At 46.7% G+C, this 25,019-nt stretch overlaps 1 protein-coding gene across 5 annotated transcripts; it reads right to left on the bottom strand.

Moving 5' to 3' along the window:
- Positions 1 to 4,124: 4,124 nt before the first annotated feature.
- On the bottom strand, positions 4,125 to 24,098 carry LOC120035937 (Golgi integral membrane protein 4-like). 5 transcript variants are annotated; one of them, XM_038982421.1, is made up of 16 exons: positions 23,277 to 24,094; positions 17,397 to 17,471; positions 17,231 to 17,280; positions 16,876 to 16,926; positions 16,614 to 16,764; positions 15,331 to 15,413; positions 15,078 to 15,161; positions 10,051 to 10,269; positions 9,690 to 9,959; positions 9,308 to 9,603; positions 9,082 to 9,158; positions 7,288 to 7,361; positions 5,409 to 5,567; positions 5,182 to 5,241; positions 4,911 to 4,988; positions 4,125 to 4,496 (listed from the first exon to the last, which is right to left on the bottom strand). In XM_038982421.1, the coding sequence occupies exons 1-16, from the start codon at positions 23,461 to 23,463 to the stop codon at positions 4,380 to 4,382; spliced, it is 2,031 nt and encodes a 676-aa protein (XP_038838349.1). In that variant the 5' UTR covers positions 23,464 to 24,094; the 3' UTR covers positions 4,125 to 4,379. The 5 variants fall into 5 exon arrangements, with proteins under 5 accessions (XP_038838349.1, XP_038838347.1, XP_038838350.1 ...); XM_038982419.1 differs by having other exon boundaries at positions 16,876 to 16,929; positions 23,277 to 24,090; XM_038982422.1 differs by having other exon boundaries at positions 9,690 to 9,944; positions 16,876 to 16,929; positions 23,277 to 24,090.
- Positions 24,099 to 25,019: the final 921 nt, after the last annotated feature.

Genomic DNA, 25,019 nt, shown 5'->3' with positions numbered 1-25,019 from the left:
CCTCACACAGGAAGCGGCGCAGGTCCTAATCCAGGCACTTGTCATCTCCCGTCTGGATTACTGCAACTCGCTGTTGGCTGGGCTCCCTGCCTGTGCCATTAAACCCCTACAACTCATCCAGAACGCCGCAGCCCGTCTGGTGTTCAACCTTCCCAAGTTCTCTCACGTCACCCCGCTCCTCCGCTCTCTCCACTGGCTTCCAGTTGAAGCTCGCATCCGCTACAAGACCATGGTGCTTGCTTACGGAGCTGTGAGGGGAACGGCACCTCCGTACCTTCAGGCTCTGATCAGGCCCTACACCCAAACAAGGGCACTGCGTTCATCCACCTCTGGCCTGCTCGCCTCCCTACCTCTGAGGAAGTACAGTTCCCGCTCAGCCCAGTCAAAACTGTTCGCTGCTCTGGCACCCCAATGGTGGAACAAACTCCCTCACGACGCCAGGACAGCGGAGTCAATCACCACCTTCCGGAGACACCTGAAACCCCACCTCTTTAAGGAATACCTAGGATAGGATAAAGTAATCCTTCTAACCCCCCCCCCCCCCCCCCTTAAAAGATTTAGATGCACTATTGTAAAGTGGCTGTTCCACTGGATATCATAAGGTGAATGCACCAATTTGTAAGTCGCTCTGGATAAGAGCGTCTGCTAAATGACTTAAATGTAAATGTAAAATGTGTACGTCAGCTGCCAAAGCTCCCGGCCGTGGAGCACCTGTGTCTCTCTGAGAACGGCATCTCCACACTGAGGGGACTGGGGGCTCTGGGAACCAGCACACTCCACTCCCTCACACTCAGATCTAACCCTGTCAACTACATACAGGACTACCGTGCACGGTGAGGGGGAATAGACGGAGAGAGAGGAGGTGAGGGGGATAGAGGGAGGGAGAGGAGGTGAAGGGGAATAGAGGAATAGGGAGGAGGTGAGGGGGATAGAGGGATAGGGACCAGGTGAGGGGGATAGAGGGATAGGGAGAGGAGGTGAAGGGGAATAGAGGAATAGGGAGGAGATGAGGGGGATAGAGGGAGGAGGTGAGGGGGATAGAGGAAGAGAGGAGGTGAGGGGAGATAAAAGATGATAGATGATAAAATGTTAGAATGTAGTTGAGTAGTTTTACCCTGTATTAACCCTTCGTTTCCCTCTCCTCTCTGCAGTGTGTTCTCCTGTTTGCCAAAACTCAGAGTTCTGGATGGAATCCCCAAGCTACCAGAAGATTCCATGACTCCTGGACTCCAACTCCCAGCAGCCACCAGGATGTGTAACATTCTGTGACATCAAACTGAGGGGCTTTGGATAATAATAGTCATTTCATAAATAATTCCCTCTAGACATCTTTAGTAGGCCTACTAATGCTGTATATTGTGTATATTTGATCAGGCTGAATATATCAGATATTTTTTATACATTACACTTGTTTTTACTTGTCCTGGGGTTTGAGTTGTGTGACTGGGCTGTGTCAGGCATTTGGCTGATCTAGGAAGACACTGAGGCTCATGTTGTAACTTGGCTTTGCGGGAGGGAGATATCTTATCAGGCAGGTACATGATGCTGTTCTACTGACACAGAGAACAGTGGGGTCAGCCTCCTCGAGCCTCACAGCACACCCAACTGTATGTACATCATAGACATCCCTCTGACCCTCCTTCCCCTGCATCCTCTCCTCTTTCAAACACTCCTGTACCCTGCTATGATGACTGTTTAATGACCCCTGTGCTTCATGTGACAGGACACACACACACAGGATAATGGGTCACATTCAGAATGTCCCATCCTGTCTGTCAACAGTAGTTCATTTATTCATATCCAGTAGCATCAGATTTTTTTTTTAATAGCGGTGTTGACATCACTTCCCCCTGAAACCTCAACAGGTGGAGACTGTGGATCTGAACACAGACTCATGCACGCTCTTGATTGGTCCCCTTGTCCCGTCCAATCCCTACCGCCTTGTCTTCGTAATTCTCCGCCTCGTTGAGCTCTGCTTCTTGGTCTCTCTGGACAACAACACTCTAGAGCACCAGGTGTCCATTACCTTGGTCTCTCTGGACAACAACACTCTAGAGCACCAGGTGTCCATTACCTTGGTCTCTCTGGACAACAACACTCTAGAGCACTGAGTGTCCATTACCTTGGTCTCTCTGGTCAACAAGAAGGCTGCATGATGGTACTTGCAATACTTTTAGTAATACTAAATAGTTGGGACGTTCCCTTGGGGCTGAATGCTAAATTGAGATTTACTCTTAACTCAAACCTTCATATTAATCATGCATCGATGTCAAAAGAAGATTTGGGGAGAGGGATTGGTTATGTATTTGCATCTCAAGATAGGATTTGGCCTCCGGCAACCGGAGACACGGAAACGATTAATGAATAGTTATTCATCCAATAGCAGACCAGAAACAGCCTCCATGACTCCAGATGAGACCTTGGAAGAGAGAGAGAGCTTAGCATCACTGAACAATCATGACTGTAGGGTGTGTGTGTGTGTGTTTCTCCAGCCTGCTATTAGCACATCAATGAGTCACCTCTGAATCGTTCCCACTCCAACATCCCAGAGCCCCCCGGGGGAACACACAGAGGAAGAGGGCCAACATGGCTGATGAGATTATCTTGGTCCTCGGGGTAAAAGGCTGAAAACGGGTGAAATGTGTGTTTGAAGTATTTTCTCGCTCAAGTATTGTCGTTCTCTTCAGAGCAGTTTGATTCCCTAAAGGAAGGGTGAGATGGACCATTTCACCTCTGGTCGCTCCACTGCAGGAGGAAAAGCAACATGTTAAAACCGTCACCATGTATATTCCTCACACATACCAGCCTCTAGGTAGTAAATGCTTTTATACATGTTAAATTCAACCACATTCACTTTGTTGTTACCAAATAAACCTTTTTTTTCTTTCAGGCAGGTGGAAAAATATGTCCAAATGTTTGTATTTCTATACATTACACAGTAGTGATTAAGGATCGGGTGAACGGGTCAAGTGGATATTTGTGATTTAGATCCAGGTCAACAGAAAAACGACACGATGAAAGGACCTGTGATCCACTGGCAATGCGTACTTAGCTAGTAACAAAAGGACAAGCAACGTAGACAAGTAAAACAAAAGAATGAAAATTAACGGTTGCTTTTTGTCCTACTATTGTCATCCGTGATACAGTAGTTCTTTCCTGCAGTAATAAGTCGATTTCAAGAGAAACATGTTCAAATCCCGCCATAAGGATTGTCATATCTACAATAAATAAACAGAAGATTGGAAAGCATGTCTTACTAAACTTACATTGAAAGGAATTTGGTGTAAAAAAAATTAAAAACAAATTGTACAAAACAAATTTAAAAGACACACTCAAATGGAAGGTTTGTGTCTCTCTCTTTCTGGTCACAAACAGATAGTATACAGCAACGTGACCTTCTCATGTCTGTCTGATAGGTCACTAGATGGAAAGACAGATGTGTGTGTGTGTGTGTATACACACAGATTCTTTTTTTTAAATAAACGCAACATGCAAATATTTCTACGATTTTACTGAGTTGCAGTTCATTTAAGGAAATCAGTCAATTAATATAAATTCATGAGGCCCTATTAATCTATGGATTTCACATGACTGGGCAGGGGCGCAGCCATGGGTGGGCCCTCCCAGGCCCAGCCAGTCAGAATGAGTTTTCCCCCCAAAAATGGCTTTATTACAGACAGAAATACTCCCTAGTTTGATCAGCTGTCCCGGTAGCTAGTCTCAGAAGATCCCGCAGCTGAAGAAGTCGGAAGTGGAAGTCCTGGACAGGCGTGGTTACACGTGGTCTGAGGTTGTGAGGCAGGTTGGATATACTGCCAAAATCTCTAAAACGACATTGGAGGTGGCTTATGGTAGAGAAATTAACATTCAATTCTCTGGCAGCAGCTCTGGTGGATATTCCTGCTGTCAGCATGCCAATTGCACACTCCCTCAAAACTTGACACATCTGTGGCATTGTGTAGTGACAAAACTGCACATTTTAGTGTGGCCTTTTACTGTCCCCAGCACAAGGTGCACCTGTGTAATGATCATGCTGTTTAATCAGCTTCATGATATGCCAAACCTGTCAAGTGGATGGATTATCTTTGCAAAGGAGAAATGCTAATGAAACCAATCTTTACATGTAGTGTTCATATTTTTGTTCAATATATATATATATAGTATTCCCAGTTCCAGTAGGATAATTCTGTCCAGAAGTTCATGAGTTCCAGTCCCACACAAAAACAAAAGGGAATCTCCAAGCAGACATTCCAATAGAATTCCGATCGGAATGCCGAGTGGGTGTCTGATTTTACTCCTTTAGAGGGAACAATAGTGAGATCTGATTGGCTCCCAGTGATGGGGAAAGGCACTCTCATTGGTCATTGTCTCTGTCCAGCTCACATCTCCCTTCGATTGGGCCGCTCGTCCCGTCCAACCCCCACCTCCTTGTCTTCGTAGTTCTCCTCCTCTTGGATCTCTTTCTCTGCTGGGACCTCTTGCTCTTTCACGTCATCCTGCAACAGAACAAACACAGTCACCAGTTGGGTAAGACCATAGACAGGATGTGGAGTGGACCAATGTTCTACACTAGAGCAGCCAAATATGTATACATGACTCTAGGAACTGCCACCGATGGAACGTTCTAGAGCAGTAAGGTGAGAACATGGAATACAGGCCAACAGGCAGATCATCCTTGAACATTGCGGCAAGTATGGTGGACCGGTGACAGACTGACCATTGTGGAGCAGTGTCAGATCATTCACTAGTGTTTAGATGGGGGGGGGCCACACACACACACACACACAGAATGAGCTTGGGGGTAATCAGACACCCCCAGAGACCCTGAAGAAAGTGTGTTTAATTGGCCAAACCCACAGTTTTCCCACTCAGGGTTCCACGTACAATATTCCATAGTGTTCTAGACTCACGTGTTCTCCGTTCTCCTCGTTGTATGGCTCCTCCTCCTCCTCCTCCCTCTTCTGCCCCCTGGCCAAATCCTCCTGTACCTAACAGGGTTAACCACCATCAGACCATGTCTTCTCCCTCTGTTTAGACCTGTGTGTGAGTAGTGTGTGTGTGTGTGTGTAGTGTGTGTGTGTAGTGTGTGTGTGTAGTGTGTGTGTGTAGTGTGTGTGTGTGTAGTGTGTGTGTGCGTGCGTGTGTGTGTGTGTAGTGTGTAGTGTGTGTGTGTGTGTGTACCTCGTCCTCCGGATACAGCTCATCCAGGTTGTCTTCCTGCTGATCGGGGTTTACCGCCATCTGTAAACATAGAAACCATGACAACTGTTACAATGGCAAGGTCACTGGAGCAACTTTTACCCGTTGCATGTGTCAGGCTAAGTTTGTCATCCTCATATCTCAGACTATCTCTAACTGTCGTCTCCTTCCTTTCTCTCTCTTATCCCTCGTTTCCTCCCTCCTCTCACCACCAGTTCCTCGTCTATGGCTGGGTGATTGGGGTTAGGGTGCGTGTCTGCCTCCTCTTCCTCCCTATGCTGAAGATGCTGCTCCTCTGCCACGTCAAACTCATCCTCTCCCTGGTTATTAGGGTCATCCTCTGGGTCCACCTCCCCCTCTACCGCCCCCTGCAGGACGGGAGGGACGGAGAGAGAGTATCAGTGTGTTGCGTGTGAAACTGTGCATATTACAGTTCAGATAGGGGTGGGTCTTTCTGGTTTACTATCCATGCTCACGCACGCACGCACGCACGCACGCACGCACGCACGCACGCAGAGGGAAAGAACACTAGACCAACACCCAAGGGACTGTGGCTATGGTTGAGGCTGCTGTTTGTGTCAGGCAGGGAAAGAGAGGAGTTTAAAGCCTTCCAGTACCATAATTCACTACATCACTAGTGAAAGAGGAGTTTAAAGCCTTCCAGTACCATAATTCACTACATCACTAGTGAAAGAGGAGTTTAAAGCCTTCCAGTACCATAATTCACTACATCACTAGTGAAAGAGGAGTTTAAAGCTCTCCAGTACCATAATTCACTACATCACTAGTGAAAGAGGAGTTTAAAGCCTTCCAGTACCATAATTCACTACATCACTAGTGAAAGAGGAGTTTAAAGCCTTCCAGTACCATAATTCACTACATCACTAGTGAAAGAGGAGTTTAAAGCCTTCCAGTACCATAATTCACTACATCACTAGTGAAAGAGGAGTTTAAAGCCTTCCAGTACCATAATTCACTACATCACTAGTGAAAGAGGAGTTTAAAGCTCTCCAGTACCATAATTCACTACATCACTAGTGAAAGAGGAGTTTAAAGCTCTCCAGTACCATAATTCACTACATCACTAACTCTGGTTTTAGGACTTCTTAGAAAGACATGTAGTCAATTCAATCATTTTACATGACTTTAAAAGATGTACAACATAAGACGTGTTGGAGCATGATTCATAAATACAATGAAGCCTAGTGGCAGGTAGCCGGTGGTTAGAGTGTAGAGGCGGCAGGTAGCCTAGTGGTTAGAGCGTTGGACTAGTAACCGGAAGGTTGCAATTTCGAATCCCCGAGCTGACAAGTTCGGTTAATCCACTGTTCCCCAGTAGGCCGTTAACCCACTTAATCCACTGTTCCCCAGTAGGCCGTTAACCCACTTAATCCACTGTTCCCCAGTAGGCCGTTAACCCACTTAATCCACTGTTCCCCAGTAGGCCGTTAACCCACTTAATCCACTGTTCCCCAGTAGGCCGTTAACCCACTTAATCCACTGTTCCCCAGTAGGCTGTTAACCCACTTAATCCACTGTTCCCCAGTAGGCCGTTAACCCACTTAATCCACTGTTCCCCAGTAGGCCGTTAACCCACTTAATCCACTGTTCCCCAGTAGGCCGTTAACCCACTTAATCCACTGTTCCCCAGTAGGCCGTTAACCCACTTAATCCACTGTTCCCCAGTAGGCCGTCATGGTAAATAAGAATATATATATATATTTTCTTTTAAATATTTATTTTACCATGCAAGTCAGTTAACAACAAATTCTTACTTTCAATGACGGCCTACCGGGGAACAGTGGGTTAACTGCAGACTTGTACCTTGTCAGCTCGGGGATTCGATCTTGCAACCTTCCGGTTACTGGCCCAACGCTCTAACCACCTGCCGCCCCAAAGTTCCTAACTGACTTGCCTAGTTAAAGGTGAAACGTAAAAGAACAACTCTGATGTCAGAGACAAAAGAGTGAAAAGTACAGTTCAAACTGGGATCACAGATTCACATCAGACCATATGACTGTCAGTGGATCATTAGAATCAGTGGTTGACAGAGACTGTTAGGTAGACTGATCTAAAGACAGGTCTCACCTCCTGTAGTTGTGGTACTCGGTGGTCCTCTTCATCTTGCTCCTCCTCATCATGCTCCATGTGAGGGTCCCTCTCTGTACACACCGCAAGCCAACAGTCAGACAGGTAAACAGCCAGGTAAGCATGGAAAGTATTCAGACCCCTTGACTTTTTCCACATTTTGTTACGTTACAGCCTTATTCTAAAATTGATTAAATTCTACACACAATACCCCATAATGACAAAAGCATAAAATGGTTCAGATTTTTTTTGCAAATTTACATAAAAATAAAATATGACATTTACATAAGTATTCAGACCCTTTACTCAATACTGTGTTGAAGCATATTTGGCAGTGATTACAGCCTCGAGTCTTCTTGGGTATGACGCTACAAGCTTGGCACACCTGTATTTGGGGAGTTTCTCCCATTATTCTCTGCAGATCCTCTCAAGCTCTGTCAGGTTGGATGGGGAGCGTCACTGTACAGCTATTTTCAGGTCTCTCCAGAGATGTTTGATCGGGTTCAAGTCCGGGCTCTGGCTGGGTCACTCAAGGACATTCAGAGACTTGTCCCAAAGCCACTCCTGCGTTGTCTTGGCTGTGTGCTTAGGGTCATTGTCCTGTTGGAAGGTGAACCTTCGCCCCAGTCTGAGGTCCTGAGAGCTCTGGAGCATGTTTTCATCAAGGATCTCTTTCTACTTTACTCTGTTCATCTTTCCCTCGATCCTGACTAGTCTCCCAGTCCCTGCCACGGATTAACATCCCCACAGCATGATGCTGCCACCACCATGCTTCACCGTAGGGATGGGGCCAGGTTTCTTCCAGAAGTGACGCTTGGCATTCAGGCCAAAGAGTTCAAACTTGGTTTCATCAAACCAGAGAATCTTGTTTCTCATGGTCAGAGAGTCTTTAGGTGCCTTTTGGCAAACTCCAAGCGGGACGTCATGTGCCTTTTACTGAGGAGTGGCTTCCGTCTGGACACTCTTCTATAAAGGCCTGATTGGTGGAGTGCTGCAGAGATGGTTGTCTTTCTGGAAGGTTCTCAGAGGAACTCTGTCAGAGTGACCATCGGGTTCTTGGTCACCTCCTTGACCAAGGCCCTTCTCACCTGATTGCTCAGTTTGGCCGGGCGGCCAGCTCTAGGGAGAGTCTCGGTGGTTCCATACTTGTTCCATTTAAGAATGATGGAGGCCACTGTGTTCTTGGGTACCTTCAATGCTGCAGAAATGTTTTGGTACCCTTCCCCAGATATGTGCCTCGATACAATCCTGTCTCGGAGCTTTACAGACAATTCCTTCTACCTCACAGCTTGGTTTTTGCTCTGACATGCACTGTCAACTGTAGGACCTTATATAGACAGGTGTGTGCCTTTCCAAATCATGTCCAGTCAATTGAATTTACCACAGGTGGACTCTAATCAAGTTGTAGAAACATCTAAGCATAATCAATGGAAACAGGATGCACCTGAGCTCAATTTTGAGTCTCATAGCAAAGGGTCTGAATACTCATGTTTTTTTTATTTTAAATAAATTAGCAAACATTTGTAAAAACATGTTTTCGCTTTGTCATTATGGGGTATTGTGTGTAGATTGCTGAGGATTTTCTTTTTTGAATCAAATCCATTTTAGAATAAGGGGAGGGGTCTGAATACTTCCGGAATGCACTGTATGCAATCACACTCGTCAAGGCCTTATTTCAGACAAATTCATAGAAAACATCAATTGTGTGTAAATGTCAATATCGGTCTCCATCTTTAAAAATGGCTCCAGAATCCAGACAAAAAATTGTTTGACGAGTTTGATTGATTCTCTCACCTTCGTCATCATCAATATGAGGTTCTTCATCACCTTGGACGATGTCATTGTCCATGTTCTCATAGTTACTCTTCTTCCTGAACAACATAATATTACAACACAATGTAACACCATTCCATGGGCATGTTGTGGGGTCAAATTCTTTTCAATAAGTAATTGATGAATTGAACAGAGACCTCTTCGTGACCTCTACATAACCTTTGACCCCTGCCCCTTGCCCTCTGACCTGATCTGCTCTTCCTTCAGTAGCTGTTCCCGACGGTCCGCCTCTCGATGCTGCTGCTCCTCTCTCTCGTGCTGAGCTCGCAGACGCAGCTCTCTCTCCCTCTGCACGGCCATTCTCTGGGCCAGCAGGGCCTCCTGGCGCAGCTGGAGCTCCCTCGTCCTCTGGGTCCTCTCAGCCTCCAGGCGCTGCTGCTCCTGCTGCTGCTCGTAGGCAGACTTCACCCGCTCCGCCTGGGTCACGTGGGCCTCCTGCTGCAGGTGGGTCTCAGGGACGAGGTGGATGTCATTTTGTGGATCCTGGGGAAAGCAGACAGACAATGAGACAACAGGTTCTAATGCAGTTTTAAAGAGCTTGTATTAAGCAGTTCTATACTGGTTCTTACCAGTTGTGGTTGGCGTCTCTGACGGTCCAGAGCGTTGTCGTCTGGCTGGTCGTGTTCCGCCTCCAACCCCTCGTCCTCCTGTGGTTGTTCAGATTCCTCCTCCAGCTTCTGGGGCTGCCCGGCCTGCTCCATCTCTTCCTCCGCCAGCTCTCTCCTCCTCTCTGCCTCCCCCTCTGCATCCCCATATCCCTCTTTCTCGGCATGGTGGGACTGGGCAGGCTGAGACTGGAACTCTGGCTTGCCCACTTCCTCTTCCTGCAGATGCAACTGCTTATTAGAAGAACAGAGTGGGTTAGAGGATGAGAGGATGAGAGGATGAGAGTGTATGGTAGTGTGTGTTTGTATGTGTGAGACAGTGTACCCTGGATTGTGTGTCCCCATGGTCTTCCTCATGGGTGTGTGCTTCTACGTGGGGCTCAGCGAATAAGGCAGCTGACTGTGGTGAGGGTGGAGCCTGTTCATGGGGCTCGGCCAATACAGCAGCTGGCTGGGCCTGTTGGTGGGAGGGGTTTTGATCATGTCGAAGGCTGGGCATTCTGATCAGGGTCTCTTTGAGTTGTTTATACTCATCCACCTGGACCTGAGGAGAGACCATCAGACAACCATTAAATAACCATCAGACAACCATTAACCTTCAGACAACCATCAGACAACCATCAAATAACCATCAGACAACCATTAAATAACCATCAGACAACCATTAAATAACCATCAGACAACCATCAGACAACCATTAAATAACCATCAGACAACCATCAGACAACCATTAAATAACCATCAGACAACCATTAAATAACCATCAGACAACCATAAGGAAACAGTGAGGCCAGGACATGCAAACAACCTCAAGTCGGATTTATTGAAGGGCACTTGCAAACTTGCGTTAGCCAAAGGTTAGCCAAAGGTTAGCCAAAGGTTAGAAGTGCGTTAGGAGGCAGCGTCGTCAGAACCAGGAAGACGGCGTAAAGCGAGCCAGAAGATCAGGGGTCAGTGGTGAGAAACGAGAGGTAATCATGTGAGGGGGACAGCCAGGCAGCAGACATGCAGAAGGACAGCCCACCTACAGATGGCAAGACACCGGAGCGAAGGACCATTAGGTCAGTCCACATCAATCCCCCCCCCCCCCACCTTTCCAGAATTAGTGGTAGTCCTTTCTCCCCCTTGTACATCAAATGGACTGGACCAGTTAAGCCGCAACACCCGGATAATCAAACAGACTCAAACAGACTCCTTTTCTGACAGCCAAAGCTGTAGAATTCTTACATTTATTCTCCTCTCTCTCGCTCCAATCACCTCCCATTAGATTTTCCCGTCAGATTAGTTTAAGAATGCTTTTGATGTGCCGCTCAAGTTCAGACACCCCGTAGTGAACCAACCCACCTGACACCCATCCTCCCACCGCCCCAACACACACACCAACACTCGGAGTCATGCCTTCCTGTCCTTCACCAGGATAGTCCCCAGACAGCATGTTAGAAACCAGGATAGGCCCCAGACAGCATGTTAGAAACCAGGATAGTCCCCAGACAGCATGTTAGAAACCAGGATAGTCCCCAGACAGCATGTTAGAAACCAGGATAGTCCCCAGACAGCATGTTAGAAACCAGGATAGTCCCCAGACAGCATGTTAGAAACCAGGATAGTCCCCAGACAGCATGTTAGAAACCAGGATAGTCCCTAGACAGCATGTTAGAAACCAGGATAGTCCCTAGACAGCATGTTAGAAACCAGGATAGGCCCCAGACAGCATGTTAGAAACCAGGATAGTCCCTAGACAGCATGTTAGAAACCAGGATAGTCCCCAGACAGCATGTTAGAAACCAGGATAGGCCCCAGACAGCATGTTAGAAACCAGGATAGTCCCCAGACAGCATGTTAGAAACCAGGATAGTCCCCAGACAGCATGTTAGAAACCAGGATAGTCCCTAGACAGCATGTTAGAAACCAGGATAGGCCCCAGACAGCATGTTAGAAACCAGGATAGTCCCTAGACAGCATGTTAAGAAACCAGGATAGTCCCCAGACAGCATGTTAGAAACCAGGATAGTCCCTAGACAGCATGTTAGAAACCAGGATAGTCCCCAGACAGCATGTTAGAAACCAGGATAGTCCCCAGACAGCATGTTAGAAACCAGGATAGTCCCCAGACAGCATGTTAGAAACCAGGATAGTCCCCAGACAGCATGTTAGAAACCAGGATAGTCCCCAGACAGCATGTTAGAAACCAGGATAGTCCCCAGACAGCATGTTAGAAACCAGGATAGACCCCAGACAGCATGTTAAGAAACCAGGATAGTCCCCAGACAGCATGTTAAGAAACCAGGATAGTCCCTAGACAGCATGTTAGAAACCAGGATAGTCCCCAGACAGCATGTTAGAAACCAGGATAGTCCCCAGACAGCATGTTAGAAACCAGGATAGACCCAGACAGCATGTTAGAAACCAGGATAGTCCCTAGACAGCATGTTAGAAACCAGGATAGTCCCCAGACAGCATGTTAGAAACCAGGATAGTCCCCAGACAGCATGTTAGAAACCAGGATAGACCCCAGACAGCATGTTAGAAACCAAGATAGTCCCCAGACAGCATGTTAAGAAACCAGGATAGTCCCCAGACAGCATGTTAGAAACCAGGATAGTCCCCAGACAGCATGTTAGAAACCAGGATAGTCCCCAGACAGCATGTTAGAAACCAGGATAGTCCCCAGACAGCATGTTAAGAAACCAGGATAGTCCCTAGACAGCATGTTAGAAATCAGGATAGTCCCTAGACAGCATGTTAGAAACCAGGATAGTCCCCAGACAGCATGTTAGAAACCAGGATAGTCCCCAGACAGCATGTTAAGAAACCAGGATAGTCCCTAGACAGCATGTTAAGAAACCAGGATAGTCCCTAGACAGCATGTTAGAAACCAGGATAGTCCCCAGACAGCATGTTAGAAACCAGGATAGTCCCCAGACAGCATGTTAGAAACCAGGATAGTCCCCAGACAGCATGTTAGAAACCAGGATAGTCCCCAGACAGCATGTTAGAAACCAGGATAGTCCCCAGACAGCATGTTAGAAACCAGGATAGTCCCCAGACAGCATGTTAGAAACCAGGATAGTCCCCAGACAGCATGTTAGAAACCAGGATAGTCCCCAGACAGCATGTTAGAAACCAGGATAGTCCCCAGACAGCATGTTAGAAACCAGGATAGTCCCCAGACAGCATGTTAGAAACCAGGATAGTCCCCAGACAGCATGTTAGAAACCAGGATAGTCCCCAGACAGCATGTTAGAAACCAGGATAGTCCCCAGACAGCATGTTAGAAACCAGGATAGTCCCCAGACAGCATGTTAGAAACCAGGATAGTCCCCAGACAGCATGTTAGAAACCAGGATAGTCCCCAGACAGCATGTTAGAAACCAGGATAGTCCCCAGACAGCATGTTAGAAACCAGGATAGTCCCCAGACAGCATGTTAGAAACCAGGATAGTCCCCAGACAGCATGTTAGAAACCAGGATAGTCCCCAGACAGCATGTTAGAAACCAGGATAGTCCCCAGACAGCATGTTAGAAACCAGGATAGTCCCCAGACAGCATGTTAGAAACCAGGATAGTCCCCAGACAGCATGTTAGAAACCAGGATAGTCCCTAGACAGCATGTTAGAAACCAGGATAGTCCCCAGACAGCATGTTAGAAACCAGGATAGTCCCTAGACAGCATGTTAGAAACCAGGATAGTCCCCAGACAGCATGTTAGAAACCAGGATAGTCCCCAGACAGCATGTTAGAAACCAGGATAGTCCCCAGACAGCATGTTAGAAACCAGGATAGTCCCTAGACAGCATGTTAGAAACCAGGATAGTCCCTAGACAGCATGTTAGAAACCAGGATAGTCCCCAGACAGCATGTTAGAAACCAGGATAGTCCCCAGACAGCATGTTAGAAACCAGGATAGTCCCCAGACAGCATGTTAGAAACCAGGATAGTCCCTAGACAGCATGTTAGAAACTAGGATAGTCCCTAGACAGCATGTTAGAAACCAGGATAGTCCCCAGACAGCATGTTAGAAACCAGGATAGGCCCCAGACAGCATGTTAGAAACCAGGATAGGCCCCAGACAGCATGTTAAGAAACCAGGATAGGCCCCAGACAGCATGTTAGAAACCAGGATAGTCCCCAGACAGCATGTTAAGAAACCAGGATAGTCCCCAGACAGCATGTTAGAAACCAGGATAGTCCCCAGACAGCATGTTAAGAAACCAGGATAGTCCCCAGACAGCATGTTAGAAACCAGGATAGTCCCCAGACAGCATGTTAAGAAACCAGGATAGTCCCCAGACAGCATGTTAGAAACCAGGATAGTCCCCAGACAGCATGTTAGAAACCAGGATAGTCCCCAGACAGCATGTTAGAAACCAGGATAGTCCCCAGACAGCATGTTAGAAACCAGGATAGTCCCCAGACAGCATGTTAGAAACCAGGATAGTCCCTAGACAGCATGTTAGAAACCAGGATAGTCCCTAGACAGCATGTTAGAAACCAGGATAGTCCCCAGACAGCATGTTAGAAACCAGGATAGTCCCCAGACAGCATGTTAGAAACCAGGATAGTCCCTAGACAGCATGTTAGAAACCAGGATAGTCCCCAGACAGCATGTTAGAAACCAGGATAGTCCCCAGACAGCATGTTAGAAACCAGGATAGTCCCTAGACAGCATGTTAGAAACCAGGATAGTCCCCAGACAGCATGTTAGAAACCAGGATAGTCCCCAGACAGCATGTTAGAAACCAGGATAGTCCCTAGACAGCATGTTAGAAACCAGGATAGTCCCTAGACAGCATGTTAGAAACCAGGATAGTCCCCAGACAGCATGTTAGAAACCAGGATAGTCCCCAGACAGCATGTTAGAAACCAGGATAGTGTCCTAGACAGCATGTTATAAACCAGGATAGTCCCCAGACAGCATGTTAGAAACCAGGATAGTCCCCAGACAGCATGTTAGAAACCAGGATAGTCCCCAGACAGCATGTTAGAAACCAGGATAGGCCCCAGACAGCATTTTAGAAACCAGGATAGTCCCCAGACAGCATGTTAGAAACCAGGATAGTCCCCAGACAGCATGTTAGAAACCAGGATAGTCCCCAGACAGCATGTTAGAAACCAGGATAGTCCCCAGACAGCATGTTAGAAACCAGGATAGTCCCTAGACAGCATGTTAGAAACCAGGATAGTCCCCAGACAGCATGTTAGAAACCAGGATAGTCCCCAGACAGCATGTTAGAAACCAGGATAGGCCCCAGACAGCATGTTAGAAACCAGGATAGTCCCCAGACAGCATGTTAGAAACCAGGATAGTCCCCAGACAGCATGTTAGAAAGAACAGTCAGTGTGTCTCCCTACCTGAGCGGCGACCAGCGCACTCTTGTGGTCCTCTAGCGTCAGTGCAAGCTGATCATGCGCAGCCTTCAAGTCCTTATGTACTATCTGTAATAATAACAACAACAATAATAATATAGTAAGATAAAAAAACAACATGGTGATGGATCCTCCTAGCTTTCCAATGACCTTACATTGCTTTTTCCATTTTCAATATCTACACATTTACAGAAACAATTCCAGGTTGTAGTCAAGCTCTAGTGTTCCCAGGACTCACCCGTGCATCCTGCAGCTGGACATGGATGTCCTGGTGAGATTTCCTCAGCTGCTTATTCTCCTCTCGCAGATTATACACATTCTCTACAGTAATTACATAAAGACATGCACCATATTTATTACAATGTTATTATGTCACACACCTTCTCAACTCCAAACTGCAACACCGCTCCAAGTCAGCAGAGGGAGACAAAGACCTAGTATTCACTCCTTTCTGGCTGTTTCTGGTTGGCTGGCTGTCTCTGCCTGTCTCTCTCTGCCTGGCTGGCTGTGTCTCTGCCTGGCTGTCTCTGCCTGGCTGGCTGTGTCTCTGCCAGTCTGTCTCTGCCTGGCTGGCTGTGTCTCTGCCTGGCTGGCTGTGTCTCTGCCTGGCTCTGCCTGGCTGGCAGTGTCGGTGGCTGTGTCTCTGGGTGGGGGGCTGTGTCTCTGGGTGGGTGGCTGTGTCTCTGGGTGGGGGGCTGTGTCTCTGGGTGGGTGGCTGTGTCTCTGGGTGGCTGGCTGTGGCTGTGTCTCTGGCTGGCTGTGGCTGTGTCTCTGGCTGGCTGTGGCTGTGTCTCTGGCTGGCTGTGGCTGTGTCTCTGGCTGGCTGTGGCTGTGTCTCTGGCTGGCTGTGGCTGTGTCTCTGGCTGGCTGTGGCTGTGTCTCTGGCTGGCTGTGGCTGTGTCTCTGGCTGGCTGTGGCTGTGTCTCTGGCTGGCTGTGGCTGTGTCTCTGGCTGGCTGTGGCTGTGTCTCTGGCTGGCTGTGGCTGTCTCTGGCTGGCTGTGGCTGTCTCTGGCTGGCTGTGGCTGTCTCTGGCTGGCTGTGGCTGTCTCTGGCTGGCTGTGGCTGTCTCTGGCTGGCTGTGGCTGTCTCTGGCTGGCTGTGGCTGTCTCTGGCTGGCTGTGGCTGTCTCTGGCTGGCTGTGGCTGTCTCTGGCTGGCTGTGGCTGTCTCTGGCTGGCTGTGGCTGTCTCTGGCTGGCTGTGGCTGTCTCTGGCTGGCTGTGGCTGTCTCTGGCTGGCTGTGGCTGTCTCTGGCTGGCTGTGGCTGGCTGTGGCTGGCTGTGGCTGTCTCTGGCTGGCTGTGGCTGTCTCTGGCTGGCTGTGGCTGTCTCTGGCTGGCTGTGGCTGTCTCTGGCTGGCTGTGGCTGTCTCTGGCTGGCTGTGGCTGGCTGTCTGTGGCTGGCTGTCTGTGGCTGTCTCTGGGTCTTTCTGTGGGTCTGTCCGTGTCTGTGGGTGGGTCCGTGTCTGTGGGTGGGTCCGTCTATCCCAGTCTGTGTGCGGGTCCGTCGGTGTGTGGGTGCACCTTTGAGTTTGGAGGCTTCCATCTCTTTGGTCTGCTGTAGTTTGTCGAAGCGGGCCTTGTGTTCGTCCAAGGCCTTGCCGTGGTCCTCTCCCTGAATCTGATGCTGCTCCTGCAGGTCATAGTGCTGCTTCTTCAGGTCCTCATGCTGCTTCTAAAACAACAAGGACAGAGTGTGTGTCAGTGTGTGTGTGTGTGTGTGTGTGTGTGTGTGTGTGTGTGTGTGTGTGTGTGTGTGTGTGTGTGTGTGTGTGTGCTTACTTACCTTCAACATCTGGTGCTGCCCATGCAAAGAGTTTAATTTGTTGCTGGAGTCCTGCTGTTTAACAAACAAAAACGACAAACATTTACAATCCCCGTCTCTACTCGTCCTTTAATATTACATTATCAACAACCCCAAACACACTCCCCCCAGAGGCATTTCAGCCCACAGCAGGAAGTGACATCAGTGCTGCTGACCTAATAAAACCATTAGAATAGAACTGTTGCTCAGTCTGGACAGATGTTGGCAGTCAGACAGAATCATTTAACAGTCCTACTAAAACAGATGGGCACATTAATGCTGAATTTAACAGCATCTCTTTCTGTCATTAGTACTAGAGCTGAGGACTAAGGCCTACCTTCTCCTTGTCCAGAGACTGTTGGGCTTCAAGTTTATACACCAGATAATCTGTTGGAGAAAGGAGGGGAAGATATGATGGAATCACCACGGTTGTAAAGAGTGTATAATTGAGGATTGATGTACTTCATGTAGTAATTTAGACACTATTGGCTGCTCTCTCTCACCCTCTTTGGCCTTCTTGTGTTCCACACGTTCCTTCTGCAGAGACTTCTCTAGCCGCGAGCGATGCTCATACACGACTGAGAAACAGAGAGAAAACAGAGAGGAGGATGAGGGAGAGAGAAAACAGAGAGGAGGATGAGGGAGAGAGAGAGAGAAAACAGAGAGGAGGATGAGGGAGAGAGAGAGAGAAAACAGAGAGGAGGATGAGGGAGAGAGAGAGAGAAAACAGAGAGGAGGATGAGGGAGAGAGAGAGAGAAAACAGAGAGGAGGATGAGGGAGAGAGAGAGAGAAAACAGAGAGGAGGATGAGGGAGAGAGAGAGAGAAAACAGAGGAGGATGAGGGAGAGAGAGAGAGAAAACAGAGAGGAGGATGAGGGAGAGAGAGAGAGAAAACAGAGAGGAGGATGAGGGAGAGAGAGAGAGAAAACAGAGAGGAGGATGAGGGAGAGAGAAAACAGAGAGGAGGATGAGGGGGAGAGAGAGAGAAAACAGAGAGGAGGATGAGGGGGAGAGAGAGAGAAAACAGAGAGGAGGATGAGGGGGAGAGAGAGAGAAAACAGAGAGGAGGATGAGGGGGAGAGAGAGAGAAAACAGAGAGGAGGATGAGGGAGAGAGAGAGAAAACAGTTACTGTGAGGGGATGTTCTCACAGGGCCATCTGGACTGGAAGCTAAACAGAAAGCTGTCTATGATACAAACATTTAGACTTAACACACACACACAAAAGGATAATTATAGGCTTTGAACAAGCAAACAGATCCTTTGCTGTGTGTGTACTGTACGTGTGTGTTTGTGTACGAATGTGTGAGGGTGTTCTGTATTGGTTCAGAGTGTGTATTCTGGCATTCGCTGAATGGTGGTCAGGTGTGATACTCCACAGTCCCTGAGATTGACCTCTCACCTTTACCTATCCCCACCTCTTCTCAAATCCCAAAGTGGGTAAAGTTAGTAATAATTTGACAAGCAGAATGACACGGTTGTGGAGGAGAAGCTTTATTTCCAACAAGTTGTAAGAAAAACGTTTAGTCTTTGTCTGAAAGAGAAAGAGTGTTTCTCCAGACTTTAAAAGGGGTAGAGTGAGATCATGAAAACCAAAGGCAAATAGCAACCCAACACATTGTCCGTATAATACAACCTGGAAAATCATAGCAGCACAGTGTCAGAGCGCCTTTGAACGTCGCCAGGGCGCCTTTGAACGTCGCCAGGGCGCCTTTGAACGTCGCCAGGGCGCCTTTGAACGTCGCCAGGGCGCCTTTGAACGTCGCCAGGGCGCCTTTGAACGTCGCCAGGGCGCCTTTGCTGTCCCTTTATTAGAATAGGTAGCTTAACAAAGGCCTATTGTACATGCATTCAACATCACAGGTTAAAAGTATGCATTTATTACACAGTGCTAGTAACTCCCTTTAACAGCAGGGCTAAAGTCCACAACATATATTCTGGGTAGACTACCTCTCCTTACCGGCACTGATCTGGACACGAGGGGAGTGGAAGCAGTAAGGTGGGAGGAAGCCTACCTGCACTTCCACCTGTCCACTTCTCAGATTAGTGTGGGTGAAGGAAAGGAAATGAGGAAAGGAAGAAACGTTAGACTATTGAGAGATACCCATTAGAGGTCGACCGATTAAAATCGGAATGGCCGATTAATTAGGGCCGATTTCAAGTTTTCATAACAATCGGAAATCTGTAATTTTGGACGACGATTTAAAAAAATAAATAGTTTTTTACACCTTTATTTAACTAGGCAAGTCAGTTAAGAACAAATTCTTATTTTCAATGACGGCCTACCAGGGAACAGTGGGTTAACTGCCTTGTTCAGGGGCAGAACGACAGATTTTTACCTTGTCAGCTCAGGGATTCAATCTTGCAACCTTACGGTTAACTAGTCCAATGCTCTAACCACCTGCCTCACGAGGAGCCCGCCTGTTACGCGAATGCAGTAAGAAGCCAAGGTAAGTTGCTAGCTAGCATTAAACTTATCTTATAAAAAACAATCAATCAATCATAATCACTAGTTATAACTACACATGGTTGATGATATTACTAGTTTATGTAGCGTGTCCTGTGTTGCATATAATCGATGCGGTGCGCATTCGCGAAAAAGGACTGTCGTTGCTCCAACGTGTACCTAACCATAAACATCAATGCCTTTCTTAAAATCAATACACAGAAGTACATATTTTTAAAAGAAATCCAGGTTAGCAGGCAATATTAACCAGGTGAAATTGTGTCACTTCTCTTGTGTTCATTGCACGCAGAGCGACGCAAACTGTATATGCAACAGTTTGGGCCGCCTGGCTCATTGCGAACTAATTTGCCAGAATTTTACGTAATTATGACATAACATTGAAGGTTGTACAATGTAACAGGAATATTTAGACTTATGGAACGGTTCAGTATTTCACTGAAAGAATAATTGTTTTGTTTTCGAGATGATAGTTTGCGGATTCGACCATATTAATGACCGAAGGCTCGTATTTCTGTGTGTTATTATGTTATAATTAAGTCTATGATTTGATAGAGCAGTCTGACTGAGCGATGGTGGGCACCAGCAGGCTCGTAAGCATTAATTCAAACAGCACTTTCGTGCGTTTTGCCAGCAGCTCTGCTGTTTATGAATTCAAGCCTATCAACTCCCGGGATTAGGCTGGTGTAACCGATGTGAAATGGCTAGCTAGTTAGCGGGGTGCGCGCTAATAGCGTTTCAAACGTCACTCGCTCTGAGACTTGGAGTAGTTGTTCCCCTTGCTCTGCATGGGTAACGCTGCTTCGAGGGTGGCTGTTGTCGATGTGTTCCTGGTTCGAGCCCAGGTAGCGGCGAGGAGAGGGAAGGAAGCTATACTGTTACACTGGCAATACTAAAGTGCCTATAAGAACATCCAATAGTCAAAGAGAAATAGTCCTATAATTCCTATAATAACTACAACCTAAAACTTCTTACCTGGGAATATTGAAGACTCATGTTAAAAGGAACCACCAGCTTTCATATGTTCTCATGTTCTGAGCAAGGAACTTAAACGTTAGCTTTCTTACATGGCACATGTTGCACTTTTACTTTCTTCTCAAACACTTTGTTTTTGCATTATTTAAACCAAATTGAACATGTTTCATTATTTATTTGAGGCTAAATTGATTTTATTGATGTATTATATTAAGTTAAAATAAGTGTTCATTCAGTATTGTTGTAATTGTCATTATTACAAATAAATTAAAAAATTTAAAAAATTGTCCGATTAATTGGTATCGGCTTTTTTGGTCCTCCAATAATCGGTATCGGCATTGAAAAATCATATAATCGGTCGACCTCTAATACCCATAGACTGGGACCATACCTTTACCAGGGACCAAGACATGAGAGAGTGGTCTGAGCTGTACAGCTCCAGCGTGTTCATTTCTCAGTGCCAGTGATCTCTTTTAGATTAGGCCATGCATCTCTCAGTCAAGACAGTCGGGCCTGATAGATTAGGTGAGGGGAAGTCAGGACAGAGACAAACTGTGAAGCAAAAACACACACCACTGGGAGACAGATGAGAGGTAGAGAGAAGGGGAGAGGTAGAGAGAAGGGGCAAGGCAGGATGGAGAGGGAAGGAGGCATTGAATCAAGTCTAGAACAGTGTTCAAACCCAGAGAAACCCCTGTTGTACCAGGAACAAACCCAGAGAAACCCCTGTTGTACCAGGAACAAACCCAGAGAAACCCCTGTTGTACCAGGAACAAACCCAGAGAAACCCCTGTTGTACCAGGAACAAACCCAGAGAAACCCCTGTTGTACCAGGAACAAACCCAGAGAAACCCCTGTTGTACCAGGAACAAACCCAGAGAAACCCCTGTTGTACCAGGAACAAACCCAGAGAAACCCCTGTTGTACCAGGAACAAACCCAGAGAAACCCCTGTTGTACCAGGAACAAACAACCGTGTGTCCCAGGTCTCAAGCTCGAAAAAAGGACCCATCCCATAACTCTGTTCACATCAGCAAACCATTCGACCACACAACGCCATACAAGCTGTCTGCCATCTGCCCAGTACAGTTGAAACTGGGATTCAGCCGTGAAGAGCACACTTCTCCAGCATGCCAGTGGCCATTGAAGATGAGCATTGCCCACTGAAGTCGGTTAGGACACCAAACTGCAGTCAGGTCAAGACCCTGGTGAGGACGACAAGCAAGCAGATGAGCTTCCCTGAGACGGTTTCTGACAGTTTGTGCAGAAATTCTTCAGTTGTGCAAATCCACAGTTTCATCAGCTGTCCAGGTGGCTGGTCTCAGATGATCCCGCAGGTGAAGAAGCCGCATGTGGAGGTCCTGGGCTGGCGTGGTTAGATGTGATCTGTGGTCGTGAGGCCGGTTGGACGTACTATCAAATTCTATAAAACGACGTTGAAGGCGGCTTATAGTAGAGAAATGAACATTCAATTCTCTGGCAACATCTCTGGAGGACATTCCTACAGTCAACATGCCAATTGTGCACTCCCCCTCAAAACTTCAATCTGTGGCATTGTGTTGTGTGACAAAACTGTTCATTTTAGATTGGCCTTTTATTGGCCCCCAGCACAAGGTGCACCTGTGTAATGATCATGCTGTTTAATCAGCTTCTTGATATGCCACAACCTGTCAGGTGGATGGATTATCTTGCCAAATGAGAAATGCTCACTAACAGGGATGTAAACAAATTTGTGAATTTATGTTGTTGTTGATAAATAATCTTATGGAACATTTCTGGGATCTTATTCCCACTCATGTTGCATTTACATTTTTGTTCTGTGTATTTGACTGATAAATCTCTTTGATTGCAACTTAGACTTCTCACTTCAATGCAGTTATTGTACATTTCTCTGCATGAGACTGTCTGCTAACTGTCTAGTAGAGAACATTTAAATCCAGTAACTAGCCTACTGGGTGGAACTCGACCACCAGAGTCGTTGGCAGCGTGAAGGCCAGCAAAAGTCTTAGTAATGTATGGCAGTTAACAGCTGCACTGTTGTCATCAGGGGGAAATGTGAATCGATACCCCCCCCGGCTGTGTAACAGTCCATCTCTAAATATAGGTCACATTAATGCTATCAACAGTGGAGAGTAGATATTGAATGACAGCGAGGGGAACAAAAGCATCACTCCACAACAATGTGAGTACGCTGAAGTGAGTTACCTCAGACAGAATTTGAGTGAAGCGCTGTCCAACACATTTGAAACGGGTCCATGTATTCTTAATTGACTGTCCATCTGGGCATACAGTACATTTAAAACATGGAACAACCACCGTGTGTGTAGCCTAACCTAGGTGATATAACAAAGTATATGAAAATTGAAGTGTACGTTTTGAACTAACCTAGAAAGCACAATTGTACAACCAAATATAAAATTGGTGGTTTCGTTAGCTGCTGTAGAGGGAGTTGACCTAAGAGTTTAGAATGCCAGCCTACTGACCTGTCTGACAAGCGAGGTTTCCAGAAGTGCAGAGCATGCCTTCGGACACCAGGTGTGTGTCCGACTTTGCAGCCATAAATCCTTTATCAAGAAAGGACATTCCATGTGACTCGACCAAACTCCAAATAACCTCTTAGGCGCCGGTATGATGCTTGGCTAACGGCTAAGTGGGGGGTGATATGTGCTAAACTCACGTTCAACCCACCCCCTCCATACAGGAAACTGAGCCAGCAAATGCAAAATAAGCCACAGCGGTGACAGTGATTTCTGTCACGATTTCGACACTCGCAACGTTGTTTAAAAAAACTGATGCACTTGTTTATTTTTAGTAAAATCAGATATCGCTAAAGGAGAATGAAAAGGAAGTCATAAAAGTACAAAATACAAGTCACTCATTCGAACTTCTCCCTCTCGCCGTTCTTTCCTTTATTTCTTCAAACCTCTGTTCTGGAAAATATTTACCTTGAAGCTGCGCCGAGAGCGACTCTTGATGTTGCTGGTACTTGACAGCCATCGCCTCAGTCCTCTTCAACTGATTGTGCATCTCATACGATATCATCCCGCCATAAATCATTCCGAAAACCACGGTGATGAGAAGGAGAGACTGGAAGACTCTCCGCTGCCTCCGAGAACACACTCCGTTTCCCATGATTGAATCGCTCCCCTCCCCGCCGCCTGCACAAGCGATCGTCGGGTCACTGCTGTGCAAACTTTGTCTAAACTTTCTACTACCTCAAACCCCTTTTCACCTCAGTCGTCCCCAAGCATTATTAAACAGAGGGAGCAGAAACACTTTAGAGTTGAGGCAAGTTTAGTGAATATGTTGGATTCATTTTGGCCCACAAAACGGTGTAGCCACATCCACGAAGGAATCCCAGTTTGTTTTTACTTTTCCTTGGATTTTCGTTTGACAACACTACACAGAGCAAACTCACTCCGATATTTCATGAGAAGCAGAATTTGTCATTGTGCTTAATGTAGAAGCAATGTTCACTCTATTCGGAAACAAAACCAGACCGGATGTAACAGATTCCCATTGCAACGCGTTCAGATTTTGTCAATCACTGTAATAGAAATCAAAATCCCGATATTTACGAGGCCTACAACACTTTCAATTTTAGTTACGTGTCACCTACGCAGCGCAGCTTGCATCCAACGGCAACTACGAAGGAAGTCCTTCCCCAATGAAATCCCAAACTACCCGCCCTCAACGGAACTTACTTTCCTCATTGGACACGTCAGGGTTCGGTCAAGCACCTTTTGGAATGTGTGGGCGGGGGGATGGAGAACATGAGCACAGAGTTTCTAAACCCAGAGGCGCAACATCGCAATTCTTCCGGGAATGCTTGCGAAACAGACCAGGCACGTTTGAGGAGTCAAGGAGAGAAGTGAAAAAGTATTCCTTTAGTTATTCATTTTCTCAAAATATAAAGGCAGAACCTAGATTAGAGACAATGTCTTAAGTAGTTGAACATGTTCTTACTCCAACCTCGACAAACTGACACGTTTTCATTTTCGCCAAAAACAACTTTATATCTTTGAGTTGACAGCCTTTACATGCGCAGTTCGGTGTGAGACGACCGATCGACCCGAAGACACTGTCCCCATGGCATTGCATACAAGCGCGATCGGGGATTTCTATTGGATAAGCAGTTTTAGCCTGTCTTCACACTGTACTGTCTTTGATATGAGAAAACGTAGTATAGTACATTTAAGAAATTCTGAGCTCGTTCCCTCGCGTCTAAAAGGCGTGGTGCCCTCATCTCGACTCAACAACGACGCCCATCCCCACCCATCAAACACCTCGTAGCATTGGGACATACATCCAGGCTGCATCACATCCGGCGGTGATTGGAAGTCCCATAGGGCGGCGCACAATTGGCCCAGCGTCGTCCGCGTTTGGCCGTAATTCTCAATAAGAATTTGTTCTTAACTGACTTGCCTAGTTAAATTAAGGTTACATTTATATAACTTTTCTTTTTAAAGCATACTGTATGACGTAGAATATTTAAATGACAAAATGCACATGATATGTTGTGCATTCCATTGAACCTAACCACCAATTTAAGGCTACTATAGAAGGCTACTATAGAAGGTATAGGACGATCTAAAGGATTTATAAGCAGTTTGTAAACCATATTTATAGTTTATAGATATTTAAATGACTGTATCTGTAATACATATTTGCTGAACCTGTGTGCCTGC

This window comes from Salvelinus namaycush, unplaced genomic scaffold (genome assembly GCF_016432855.1).
Source record: "Salvelinus namaycush isolate Seneca unplaced genomic scaffold, SaNama_1.0 Scaffold116, whole genome shotgun sequence".
Taxonomy (NCBI): Eukaryota; Metazoa; Chordata; class Actinopteri; order Salmoniformes; family Salmonidae; genus Salvelinus; species Salvelinus namaycush.
The sequence above is the reverse complement of the archived record's forward strand: the minus strand, read 5'-3'. Positions and strand labels throughout refer to the sequence as shown.